General features: G+C 42.6%; 1 protein-coding gene across 1 annotated transcript in view; it reads right to left on the bottom strand.

Annotated features, from left to right (window-relative positions):
* LOC120041872 (trafficking protein particle complex subunit 9-like) overlaps positions 1 to 13480 on the bottom strand; it is a gene marked incomplete at both ends in the record, with an annotated part of 124542 nt that overhangs the window by 88952 nt on the left and 22110 nt on the right. Inside the window, 3 exons of the mRNA XM_038986739.1 lie at positions 2613 to 2745; positions 3499 to 3625; positions 10477 to 10562. Coding sequence (XP_038842667.1) covers positions 2613 to 2745; positions 3499 to 3625; positions 10477 to 10562 — 346 coding nt within the window. The remainder of the gene's footprint in view (positions 1 to 2612; positions 2746 to 3498; positions 3626 to 10476; positions 10563 to 13480) is intronic.

Here is a 13480-nt window from a genome sequence, read left to right as displayed (position 1 = left end):
AGTAGCTTGGATGAAAGGTGCACAGAGGTGCCCAGAATAAACGACCTGCTCCTCAGTCCCAGCTGCTAATATATGCATATTATTATTACTATTGGATAGAAAACACTCTGAAGTTTCTAAAACTGTTTGAATTATGTCTGTGAGTATAACAGAACTCATATTGCAGGCAAAAACCTGAGAAAAACATCCAAACAGGAAGTGAAAATTCTGAGGCTGGTCGATTTTCAACCAAGATCCTATTGAAATCACAGCGAGATATGGATGAGTTTGCACTTCCTACGGCTTCCACTAGATGTCAACAGTCTGTAGAACCTTGTCTGATGCCTCTACTGTGAAGGAGGGCCGAATGAGGGGAATTAGTCAGGTCTGCCATGACCTGACCATTCTTTGACATGAGAGGGAGCTCTGTTCCATCGCTCATCTGAAGTCAATGTAATTCTCCGGTTGGAACGTTATTCAAGATTTATGTTAAAACATTCTAAAGATTGATTCAATACATCGTTTGACATGTTTCTACTGACTGTTACGGAACTTTTGGACATTTCGTCAGCTTTTAGTGAACGCGCTTCCTGACGTTGGATTTGTTTACCAAACACGCTACAAACATAGCTATTTGGACATAAAGGATGGACATTACCGAACAAAACAAACATTTCTTGTGGAAGTGGGAGTCCTGGGAGTGCATTCCGACGAAGATCAGCAAAGGTAAGTGAAGATTTATAATGCTTTTTATGAGTTTTGTTGACTGCACAATTTGGCGGGTAACTGTATGGCTTGCTTTTGTGGCTGAATGCTGTTTTCAGATTATTGAATATTGTGTTTTGCCGTAAAGCTTTTTGAAATCTGACACAGCGGTTGCATTAAGAACAAGTGTATCTTTAATTCTATGTAAAACATGTATCTTTCATCAAAGTTTATGATGAGTATTTCTGTTATTTGACGTGGCTCTCTGCAATTTCTCCGGATATTTTGGAGGCATTTCTGAACATGGCGCCAATGTAAACTGAGGTTTTTGGATATAAATATGAACTTAATCGAACAAGACATATATGTATTGTGTAACATGAAGTCCTATGAGTGGCATCTGATGAAGATCATCAAGGTTATTTTTTATCTCATTTTTATATCTTTATCTCATTTTATCTCTATTTGTGCTTTTTGTGACTCCTCTCTTTGGCTGGAAAAATGGCAGAATTTTTCTGTGAGTTGGTGGTGACCTAACATAATCGTTTGTGGTGCTTTCGCTGAAAAGCCTATTTGAAATCAGACACTTTGGTGGGATTAACAACAAGATTACCTTTAAAATGGTATAAGATACATGTATGTTTGAGGAATTTTAATTATGAGATTTATGTTGTTTGAATTTGGCGCCCTGCAGTTTCACTGGCTGTTGTCATATCATCCCGTTAACGGGATTGCAGCCATACGAAGTTAAAGACATGTCTTCAGATGGCGAGAGACACAGGAAGGTAAGGACGTGTTTTATTGACTGGAGGGGTGGGCCAACATATCAATCAATTCATCGACATTGAGCATGACCTCGCTCTATGTAGCCGATTTCAACTTTTTTAAAGTTATTCATATAGTGTGTCTAGACACACTGCTCCACAGGGGGTCTGGAACTTTGAGTCTTGATGTTGGCCACTGCACTGCATGCAAATCTACACACACACACATGATCTTAATATCTTACAAGATATCTTGAACGTGAGCGCAAGCAAGCACGCACACACACAAATAAAGAAAGGCACACGGCCCGGGCTATTGGGAAGGGGAACCAGAAGTGAAAGAAAAAGAGATACAAAAGAAAGAGAGGATGGAGAGAGAGAGAGAGAGAGATCACAGCTAAAGAGTATGATTGGGATGAGCACAGCAAGGTCCTATTCTGAACAAGGCACAATGACGTACTGAGGTAAGCTGAGCGGCCAAATCATAGAGGAACAAGACGGGTGGCGATTTGAACATAGAGGTCCATTTAGTTCCTACCATGTTAGTTATTACTTCAAATTGAATAAAAACTCAATCTAGAGCATTGGATTTCAATTGTCCACGTGCTATTACTAAAGCTATCTGACCCTGTTGGGTACTGGAACCAACACAACAGTCAGTCTCAGAATTATGTCTATTGTAATGTTATTGTCCAGCAGCAAGCGACTAGGCTGAAGAGAAAGCATATATATCTATCTATCTATCCAACATTCTCTCACTACTAAGATACAGAACCTGTAATTATCAAGGTATAAACAATGACTTAAGTTCTTAGTAATTACAGAGGTCCCAGCAGGTTCCATAGCTGTTCCTCTTAGGTATCAGTGGGTCATTTAAAAGTAGCTGGAATAAGAAAGAAACCCATAGACGACTGAACGGAGGGACGACTGCCTTGCAGAAAAGAGCCTGTGAAGATAACAGCCTGTCAAGGGACCGCGGCTGTGAATTATCACCAACTAAAAGTATCAAGATGCGGTTGGGAGCTTGTTGTGTTTTTGGTCCAGAAACCCCACTACCAGTCACTCATTTTAAAGTGGCTCTGACTAAGCAAAGTACCTACCACTCCCTAGCTGGATGCTCCATCAAGTGCAGTTATTAGGAGTTTAGGGCGGAGGGTGTCTCACCGTGGTAGAGAGGTACTGAGCTGGAGACGGGGTAATGATGGAATGACCTCCACCATACAGCCACTGGTCCTCACACTGGGTAGACCCTCCAGGAGACAGTCACTGGTCACACCGAACACTGACGTGTGGTAGCCTACAGACAGGAGAAAAGAGGTAAAAGTCAGTGCCCTAAAAAACCAAGGACTAACAAGCACTGCAATAACTTTTCTCCATTCTACGAAGGGTGACATTGAGAACACACTTATAAAGGATTTCTACCCAATCATCCTCTGTTGAAAACAGTCTAACCTATTAATGTAATATAAATGGCAGAAACAGAGCTGTGAGTCTTGGTTGGTTTATAGTTGGGGCTCCTGTTGTGACATCAGAAAGGTTTACAACACAATCTGAGACCCTCCTCTATTATCCACACACACACACAATTAACCCCCACCCCATCCTCTGGAGAAAGACAATCAAGTCACTTGTCTTAACCATGGGGACAAAATTACAGGCAATTACTGTGGTGCAAGATTAAGACTCAATGACTATGTAGACCATAGGAATTAAAGCTACCCTAATATCCCAAGCTACTGAGGTTAACAAAGCTGAGATTAACTGACATGTCTCTTTGTCCTCGTTTAACCTGTTTAAAGATGGAGGCAGAGAACATGGGGTCTGTCTGCCGGTCGTCATGGCACACATCAATGTTTTTACATTTAAGTGAAAAATCTGCACATGATTTGTCCCAAAATGACTGATAATTTAATCAAAAGAATGCCTATTAATAACCAATCTTTGATTTCGTAAAAGTAAGTTGTCAGGGAGGAAGCCATTTCCATTTCAATGATGCTCTTTCCTGTGTAAGCAGTGTTCATTTGTAAGGGTAAAGTTGTGCTGGACTCACCGTTGACGTTGATGTTGCCTGCGGTGCGTGGGACCCCCACCAGGGTGACGGGGTAGAGCCCAGACTCCGCAGGGAGAGACAGGGCGGCAGGCAGGGACTCAAACTCCACGCCTGACGTCAGCAAACCCTGGAACCGACAGAGGACAACAGATCAGTCAGAGAAGTTACGCTTTAAATCAGGGTACCATTGAGCATAATTCATCAAACTAATAGTGCCTATACTTAGTTTTTCAATAAAATTATAATATAATTTTTTTTGCAACCAATATAATGTTATATATATGGGGGATACAACCATCCCAGCTCTGCAGATTTTGCTGTGAAGAGACAGAATCATTAGATAATTTGTTTTGGTACTGCCCATATGGAGCTTGTTTTTGGTCGCAGGTTCAGGAATGACTTTAGAATTGCAACACTTACCTGGAGCTAACTCTGCAAATAGCACTGCTGGGTGATTTGAAAAGTCATAGTCAATCGATCAATAATACTCTTAGCAAAAATTGTATCTTTAATTTACAATCTGTAGAATCTATGAGAATAGAAAGGTCCAGAACTTTTGTGAAACATCACAGCACAGTTATATATGGCAAATAGAAATCAAAACCAGATGCTGTTCAGAGAAAGATGGGAGGTGTTCAGTGGAGCTGAAGGAATGGGACTAAAAACAAACAAAAGATAACTATGGTAAAATATACTGTCTGTAAAATGTATATAGTATATATAAGCTGGAAGTAGAAGCATAAGTGTTGTTGTCCATTAGTTTACTCCAAATAGGGGAGGGTTGGTAGGTTTAGGGGAAAATAATAAAGGAACATATATAAATACTATATCTACAGTACCAGTCAAAAGTTGACACACCTACTCATTCAAGGGTTTTTCTTTATTTTGACTGTTTTCTACATCGTAGAATAATAGTGAATACATCAAAACTATGAAATAACACATATGGAATCACGTAGTAACCAAAAGAGTGTTAAATCCAAATATATTTGAGATTCTTCAAAATAGCCACCCTTTGCCTTGATGACAGCTTTGCACACTCTTGGCATTCTCTCAACATGCTTCATGAGGTAGACAACTGGAATGCATTTAAATTAACAGGTGTGCCTTGTTAAAAGTTCATTTGTGGGATTTCGGGCCACGCCCCAAGCTTCCCACAATAAGTTGGGTGATTTTTGGCCCATTCCTCCTGACAGAGCTGGTGTAACTGAGTCAGGATTGTAGGCTTCCTTGCTCGCACAGGATTTTTCAGTTCTGACCACAAATGTTCTATAGGATTGAGTTCAAGGCTGATGATGGCCACTCCAATACCTTGACTTTGTTGTCCTTAAGCCATTTTGCCACAACTTTGGAAGTATGCCTTGGGTCATTGTCCATTTGGAAGACCCATTTGCGACCAAGCTTTAACTTCTTGACTGATGTCTTGAGATGTTGCTTCAATATATCCACATCATTTTCCTACCTCATGATGCTATCTATTTTGTGAAGTGCACCAGTCCCTCCTGCAGCAAAGCACCCCCACAATATGATGCTACCACTCCCGTGCTTCATGGTTGGGTTGGTGTTCTTCGGCTTGCAAGCATCCCCCTTTTTCCTCCAAACATAATGATGGTCATTATGGCCAAACAGTTCCATTTTTGTTTCATCAGACCAGAGGACATTTCTCCAAAAAGCACGATCTTTGTCCCCATGTGCATTTGCAAACCGTAGTCTGGCTTTTATAAGCGGTTTTGGAGCAGTGGCTTCTTCCTTGTTGAGCAGCCTTTCAGGTTATGTCGATATAGGACTCGTTTTACTGTGGATATAGATACTGTTGTACCTGTTACCTCCAGCATCATCACAAGGTCCTTTGCTGTTGTTCTGGAATTGATTTGCACTTTAAGCACCAAAGTACGTTCATCTCTAGGAGACAGAACGCGTCTCCTTCCTGAGCGGTATGACAGCTGCGTGGTCCCATGGTGTTTATACTTGCGTACTATTGTTTGTACAGATGAACGTGGTACCTTCAGGCATTTGGAAATTGCTCCTAAGGATGAACCAGACTTGTGGAGGTCTACAATTTTTTTTTGATTTTCCCATGTTGACAAGCAAAGAGGCACTGAGTTTGAACATAGGCCTTAAAATACATCCACATGTACACCTCCAATTGACTCAAATGATGTCAATTAGCCTATCAGAAGCTTCTAAAGCCATGACATCATTTTCTGGAATTTTCCAAGCTGTTTAAAGGCACAGTCAACTTAGTGTATGTAAACTTCTGACCCACTGGAATTGTGATACAGTGAATTATAAGTGAAATAATCTGTCTGTAAACAATTGTTGGAAAAATGACTTGTGTCATGCACAAAGTAGATGTCTTAACCGACTTGCCAAAACTATAGTTTGTTAACAAGAAATGTGTGGAGTGGTTGAAAAATGAGTTTTAATGACTCCAACCTAAGTGTATGTAAACTTCCGACCTCAACTGTACACACACACCTCACACATATATATTAATGAGATACAATGCAGTTGTTCATTAAAAGGTATGCTATCAGTGGAGCTTCATTCAAATGACTTGATACTATGTTATCGAAGAGTTTCAAATGATTCTACTTCAAAATCGGGGCCTATTAATTAAACACAAACAGAGACTGAGCATGAAGCAACGGTTAAACTGGAACAGCAGGACATCTAAGTCGCTAAACGATCATAAAATAGCGCACAGACACCTGTCAATGTAACGTAGTGTCACAACTGACTTGATTACAGTTCAATTTACTTTGAAACTAAATCAAGTGGATCTAATGAATCAGATTCCACTGTTCTAATGTGACATGATGAGAGAAACCCCATAATTGTCCCAGTGCCGTAGTGGGTGGCAGTTCTTTCCACTGCTCCCTGTAATGTTCCTATCAGAACTGCAGATGAAGGAATGGAGGAGGAGGAGAGGAAGCAACTTTAGAGTATAGAAACCCAGCCCCACAGTAGTTTCCAGAGATCCCTGTAAATCAATCATGGTAATCTAATAGCCCAATATCATAAAGCAGTATTTCCCAAGTCCGGTCCTTGAGTAGCCCCAACGTTTTCATCGCGGCCCCAGACAAGCACACCGGATTCTACTTGTCAACTAATCATCTAGCCTTGACAAGTTGAATGAGGTGTGTTTGTCCAGGGCTACAGCAAAAAGATGTACGGTTGGGGGTACTGGAGGACCGGAGTTGGGAAACACTGTTAAAGGATAGGAGAGGAAACCACGTAAGAGTATTGAAACCCAGCCTCTCAGTGAGCTGGTGGGAGGGAGGTTGTCTCAGGTCTCAGTACCATAGTGCTGTGATGGGAGGTAGGGTTAGTGAGAGTAGTTACCAGTGTTCCCTGTAATCCATCATCCTAATCTAGCCCTGATATCCTGGAGCCCAAGCAGGCACCGCCATCTCCCACGGAGAAAATTGTTCTTGTTCTCACCGTGAGAGAGAGAGGAGGAAACTAGAAAAACACACACACACACACACACACACACACACACAGTGTAAATTGAAGGCTGTCTGCTCTGCTGTAGGAGGAGAGGAGAAGATTGGAAATGAGTCCCACACAGTAACACAGTAGGGGAGATCGGGAGGTTCGACTACCTCAGAGAGGAATATGCTAGTGTAACATCTTTATCAGTTATACAGGTGGTCAAATGCACATCACATCTAGTCTCTGATCATTAGACCATCATCATGTCTCCAGTCATAGAGAGCCTCTGTGGTGGCGTGACAGTTATTTACAAAGCCATCCCTCTTGCTACTTTAGAGAGAGAATAAAGATTACACCCCTTTATTGGAAAACAAATATCAAAGTTAACCTATTGGAAATAACTCATTTGCATCCATTCTTGAAAAGGTTAATTAGCCCGACTCGCTATTGTTAACGATCAGTCTGTGTGTGTGTGTGTGTGTGTGTGTGTGTGTGTGTGTGTGTGTGTGTGTGTGTGTGTGTGTGTGTGTGTGTGTGTGTGTGTGTGTGTGTACGTGCGTGCGTTGGTGCGCTGCGTGCGTGCATGCGTGCGTAGTTAGTTAGCCTGATCATATCGTTAGAACTGCATGGTTCAGTAACCTAATACTTCTCTCATCGTCACGGCATCATGTAAAGTACCAGTCAACAGTTTGGACACACCTACTCATTCAAGGGTTTTTCTTTATTTTTCATATTTTCTACATTGTACAGTCGTGGCCAAAAGTTTTGAGAATCACACAAATATTAATTTCCACAAAGTTTGCTGTTTCAGTGTCTTTAGATATTTTTGTCAGATGTTACTATGGAATACTGAAGTATAATTACAAGCATTTCATAAGTGTCAAAGGCTTTTATTGACAATTACATGAGGTTGATGCAAAGAGTCAATATTTGCAGTGTTGACCCTTCTTTTTCAAGACCTCTGCAATCCGCCCTGGCATGCTGTCAATTAACTTCTGGGCCAAGTCCTGACTGATGGCAGCCCCTTCTTGCATAATCAATGCTTGGAGTTTGTCAGAATTTGTGGGTTTTTGTTTGTCCACCCGCCTCTTGAGGATTGACCACAAGTTCTCAATGGGATAAGGGTCTGGGGAGTTTCCTGGCCATGGACCCAAAATATCGATGTTTTGTTCCCCGAGCCAATTAGTTATCACTTTTGCCTTATGGCAAGGTGCTCCATCATGCTGGAAAAGGCATTGTTCGTCACCAAACTGTTCCTGGATGGTTGGGAGAAGTTGCTCTCCGAGGATGTGTTGCATTCTTTATTCATAGCTGTGCTCTTAGGCAAAATTGTGAGTGAGCCCACTCCCTTGGCTGAGAAGCAACCCCACACATGAATGGTCTCAGGATGCTTTACTGTTGGCATGACACAGGACTGATGGTAGCGCTCACCTTGTCTTCCCTATTATTCTACAACGTAGAAACTAGTAAAAATAAAGAAAAACCCTGGAATGAGTAGGCATGTCCAAACTTTTGACTGGTACTGTAAATGTATTTCTAATTGTAACGATCTGTGCTGAGAGTCAGGAAGCAAGTTCAGGGAGTGAGTGATTTAATCAATAAATGAAACATAATACAAAACAAGAAACACAAACAACGCACAGACATGAAACTGGAACAGAAACAATAACGCCTGGGGAAGGAACCAAGGGGAGTGACGTATATAGGGAAGATAATCAAGGAGGTGATTGAGTGCAGGTGAGTGTCATGAGGCGCTGGTGCGCGTATCGCTGGTGACAGGTGTGCACCATAACGAGCAGCCTGGTGACCTAGAGAAAGGAGAGGGAGCATACGTGACACTAATACTTTCATTTCCTTCTCTATTACAATGCAGTGATTAATACTAGAATGTGACGACACAGTAAATTGATTCATCAATTGCAGAGGTAAAATAAAGCAATCTAGTAAACAATATTCACAGATAGTCAGACACTAATGAGCCAGCCCTGATAGGGACGTCACTTCATTATAATTTACATTAACCTTTCCTTCAGAATGTGTTTGTCTAGGCTAAAGACCTCACTCTGTGGAGAGGGACAACCAGACAGAACACATGGGCTAGTCTGAGCAGCAGCCTCTCAAATATGGATGATTCATTCTAGTTTCTCATTTTGCACACCAAATGATCAACATCCATAATAATAGTTTGAGTCTTCCATCCTTGAACACTAAAGTTGAAATGAATTACAGAACTTCAAAAGAAGGCTAACATGTAAGATGTCACTCACACCAGGTGATACTACTTTTATCTATACTGATAATCAATAATAACTAAGAGATCTCTGCAAGTTCACAAACAACTTAATTTCCCCCTCAGGTAAATAACCACTTACATGCCTATCCAATGTGAGATTGTTTATGAGGTGGGAGCAAGGCCAGCACGCTCATTAGGCAGGATTAGGCTGCCACCTATGCCGGCAAATTGACTAGGGCGGCATGTGTGTGTGTGTGTGTGTGTGTGTGTGTCTCTTCGCTGACTAAGTGACAGTTTTAGGACCCCCTCGACAGCAAAGAAAATAATCCCTCATCGCGGTTTGACCTTCCACTCTCCTGGCGCTTCAAAACACGTGTTTTAAACACACATAGACACACACACACACACACACACACACACACACAGACACTTCATTCTGCTCCGACATGCCAGAGGTTGCTAATTACCCAGGTCCATCCAGGTACATACAGCAACACCTTGGACATGACAGGCCCTGGGGCTCCTGTCATTGTGCACAGTCAGACATTAAACACACACACACATATGCCCTTCGCGCTCTAGTGTCCAATTAAGGGCTGCATCAGTTTCAGGCACACAGCGAGCAGCGTCTCGTGACGGTACAGTACGGCTGTTGTGTGTGTGTGCGTGTAGACAGACAGAGGCAGATGATTGCTGTGCGTCTCAATGCAGTCTGTGCCACATCAGTGCATCTGTAAACAAACACTTCCATCATCCAGTAGCAAAGCGGTTTGATTCAACAATCAAATGCATGAGTGATCCTGAGAGAGAGAGCTTGAACCACACAGAGATATCAAGAAAGACAATAGAAGTGTGTGTGACTGAGTGCAAGCACCCGGGGGGGTTGGGGGGGGAGCGCAAGAGAGAATAAGAAAAAGGAGAGAAGCGAATGGCCATTTCCTCTCATTACCTTATTAGCGGCAGTGTGGATAAATAGCATGAGAACTATAAACCGTAATAACGCCACATGGGTTCACTCCTTCCTACATTGTTCCAGTACACTTAGTGTCAGCGGAGAAGGATGGCCCAGTTTGTTCTGGCCCTGTCCTGTACCATCATGACTGCATTAAAGTGTCCGAACAGGGCTTTTAGCTCGACTTTAACGAGGTCATCAAAGATAACTGCAAGACATTATCACTGTTCAATGGCTTGCCCCTGATGTGATGAGGGTAGTTTATTTTACCCCGAGGGGCCCTGACAACTTCTTTTCAGGGACTTTTATTAAGTTGTGGTGTTGTTGTAGTATCCAGAAGTAATGCTTCCCTCACCATGTGCTCCACGCGGAGTTCAAAGGGCATGGGGTTGTAGACCATCAGCTGGACCTCACACACATCTCCCTGGACCCACCGGAACTCTGAGGACATAGAACAATACATCAGAGAAACTGATGCATTACATGTCTGAGCAACAAATGTACATGCAACACACAGACAAATATGAGTTCAAGTACGTGGGCGGCCGAGGTTTCTCTAGCGCTCTAAGCCACAGCCTCCAGCACATATCTACGGTGTCAGCATATAGTAGGTTGGAATACAGCCTACTGCCCTTTGACATAATCTTTCCCCACTGTCATCCTCTTTCTGTTCATTAAAGTCAGAAAATACTTTACAAATATATCATTATAATTCTGTGGGTACTTGAGTAATATGTAAATAGAATTCAGGAAAGTGGAAATAATATTGAACGTTAAAAATGTGTTAAGTCTAAAGTAATATTTTCAAAACATATTTTTTTAAATGACATCATATTGTTTGCAGCAGTAGCAACAATTGAGCAGCAGAGGACCACCGCTGCTAAATGAATACAGCGGACCACCGCTGCTAAATGAATACAGAGGACCACCGCTGCTAAATGAATACAGAGGACCACCGCTGCTAAATGAATACAGCGGACCACCGCTGCTAAATGAATACAGCGGACCACCGCTGCTAAATGAATACAGCGGACCACCGCTGCTAAATCAATACAGCGGACCACCGCTGCTAAATGAATACAGCGGACCACCGCTGCTAAATGAATACAGCGGACCACCGCTGCTAAATGAATACAGAGGACCACCGCTGCTAAATGAATACAGAGGACCACCGCTGATAAATGAATACAGAGGACCACCACTGCTAAATGAATACAGAGGACCACCGCTGATAAATGAATACAGCGGACCACCGCTGCTAAATGAATACAGAGGACCACCGCTGCTAAATGAATACAGAGGACCACCGCTGCTAAATGAATACAGCGGACCACCGCTGCTAAATGAATACAGCGGACCACCGCTGCTAAATGAATACAGAGGACCACCGCTGCTAAATGAATACAGGGGACCACCGCTGCTAAATGAATACAGAGGACCACCGCTGCTAAATGAATACAGAGGACCACCGCTGCTAAATGAATACAGAGGACCACCGCTGCTAAATGAATACAGAGGACCACCGCTGCTAAATGAATACAGCGGACCACCGCTGCTAAATGAATACAGCGGACCACCGCTGCTAAATGAATATAGGGGACACACTGATGCGCTCCGTCATTAATTGTATTGTATGCACTCTTCTGGTTTTTAAATCTCTTTCTATTCCTTACATGAACCATTTTAGTCTCTAGCCAGTCCTTCTCAATACCTCCTGTGGTTCTCATTACCATTGCACAGGATTGTGCTATTAGAAAGTACCTTGAAAGACCCTATAATGAGATACAAGATGGTCCCGATTCAGCAGATCATGCACTAGCTTGTCAGGGGAGACAGAGTAGCACAGTGTCATTTGGCAGTGGAGGAGGGATTCTGAGGATGGAGATTACAATGAAACAGGTGGGAAACAGCTATGTTACCAAACACACTACAGTCTTCCATCTCCATTTTGACAGTCCAATCTCTAAACGCATTCAACTATCACACAAGAGGACCTGGCAGAGCCTAAGCCCCGAGCAACACACACACACACACTCTCGCATCTCCATATTCTGAGCCCAGGACTTGGTGGGTTTACGGAGAGTAAAGTAAACCACCGGCGTGCACCTTGGGAAATTAAAACTTTAGTCCGAAGCAGGAAGAAGGAGAAGCAGGAAGAAGGGTATCTCTATAATATAAATGATCAACTGAGCCTCTCACAACCCCGGGTCTGCCTCTCAGGTATCCTCCTCATAGAGCCAATGACATGTGAAATATGCCTGAAAGAGCTGAGGATAACTGAGCTGCAACCATCTCAGTTGTTTCCAAGCGGCACCCTATTCCCTTCACATTGCACTTCCTCAATATGGGACCCTGGTCAAAAGTTGGGACACGCCCTAGCCTCCCTCCGTACCTCGAGGCTCCTGGCCATTCATCCATTCCAGATTAAAGAGACAGCCGAAAGGTTCAACACTTCAGAACCCCAGGGTGAATATGAAACGTGGTGGAGTGTTGCTAGCCTGAGTACCAGTCTCATTAGCGAACATTCCGCTCCTTCCTTGTCATTGCCAAAGAGGACCCTGTTGGAGCGAACAGAACAAAACAGGCACTGCAGATGTTGCCCGGCTCGCCTGGGCAATGGAGCATAAAACATGGGTGTGAAACAGAGTAGGATACTGAATGATGTATTAGAACAAACCATACCACCATTTATACAGTGTGTGTGTGTGTGTGTGTCAAATCAAAGTTCAGATTTACAGATGTTATTGCAAGTGCAGCGAAATGCTAGGTACAGAGGGAGGCTTGTGTGTGTGTGTGTATATATATATATATATGTATATATATATATATATATATATATGGATCCTCTCATTGCTCTGCTACAGTCCTACACAGCACCGTCTAACAGTTTCCACACTGATTCATCAGCGCTTTGTAAATAAATATTTGAGTACTTTTTCTCCCTTGAAGTTATTCCCTTCGTGTGACGGTCCCTGAAACGTTTCCCCTGGAACACTGCATGGACACTCACGCGGAGGGAATAACTACATGAAATGGAATCTGCACTGTCTCTTTAATATCAAACATGTCTGGAAATAACTCACTCTAATAAGCTTTTATTGCTTTTCATTCACACCATCAAAGCTTCAGTACTGTAACAAGCTGGCTGGGTACGATGAGGCCAGGATTGGGGTCAATGCCATTTCAATTCAGGAAGAAGAGGCAGAAAGAAAGACTGAACACTTGTCTCTTTCAGTTTGCTCGTCTATTTGTACACCTTAGTTGAAAAGCAAGGAAGGAAAGCTACTACTATCGTATTGATTTACAAAGCACTGATGAATCGGTGTGTAAACTGTTAGCCGGTTGTGTTTAGTAGTCAG

This window comes from Salvelinus namaycush, unplaced genomic scaffold (genome assembly GCF_016432855.1).
Source record: "Salvelinus namaycush isolate Seneca unplaced genomic scaffold, SaNama_1.0 Scaffold567, whole genome shotgun sequence".
NCBI lineage: Eukaryota > Metazoa > Chordata > Actinopteri > Salmoniformes > Salmonidae > Salvelinus > Salvelinus namaycush.
The sequence above is the reverse complement of the archived record's forward strand: the minus strand, read 5'-3'. Positions and strand labels throughout refer to the sequence as shown.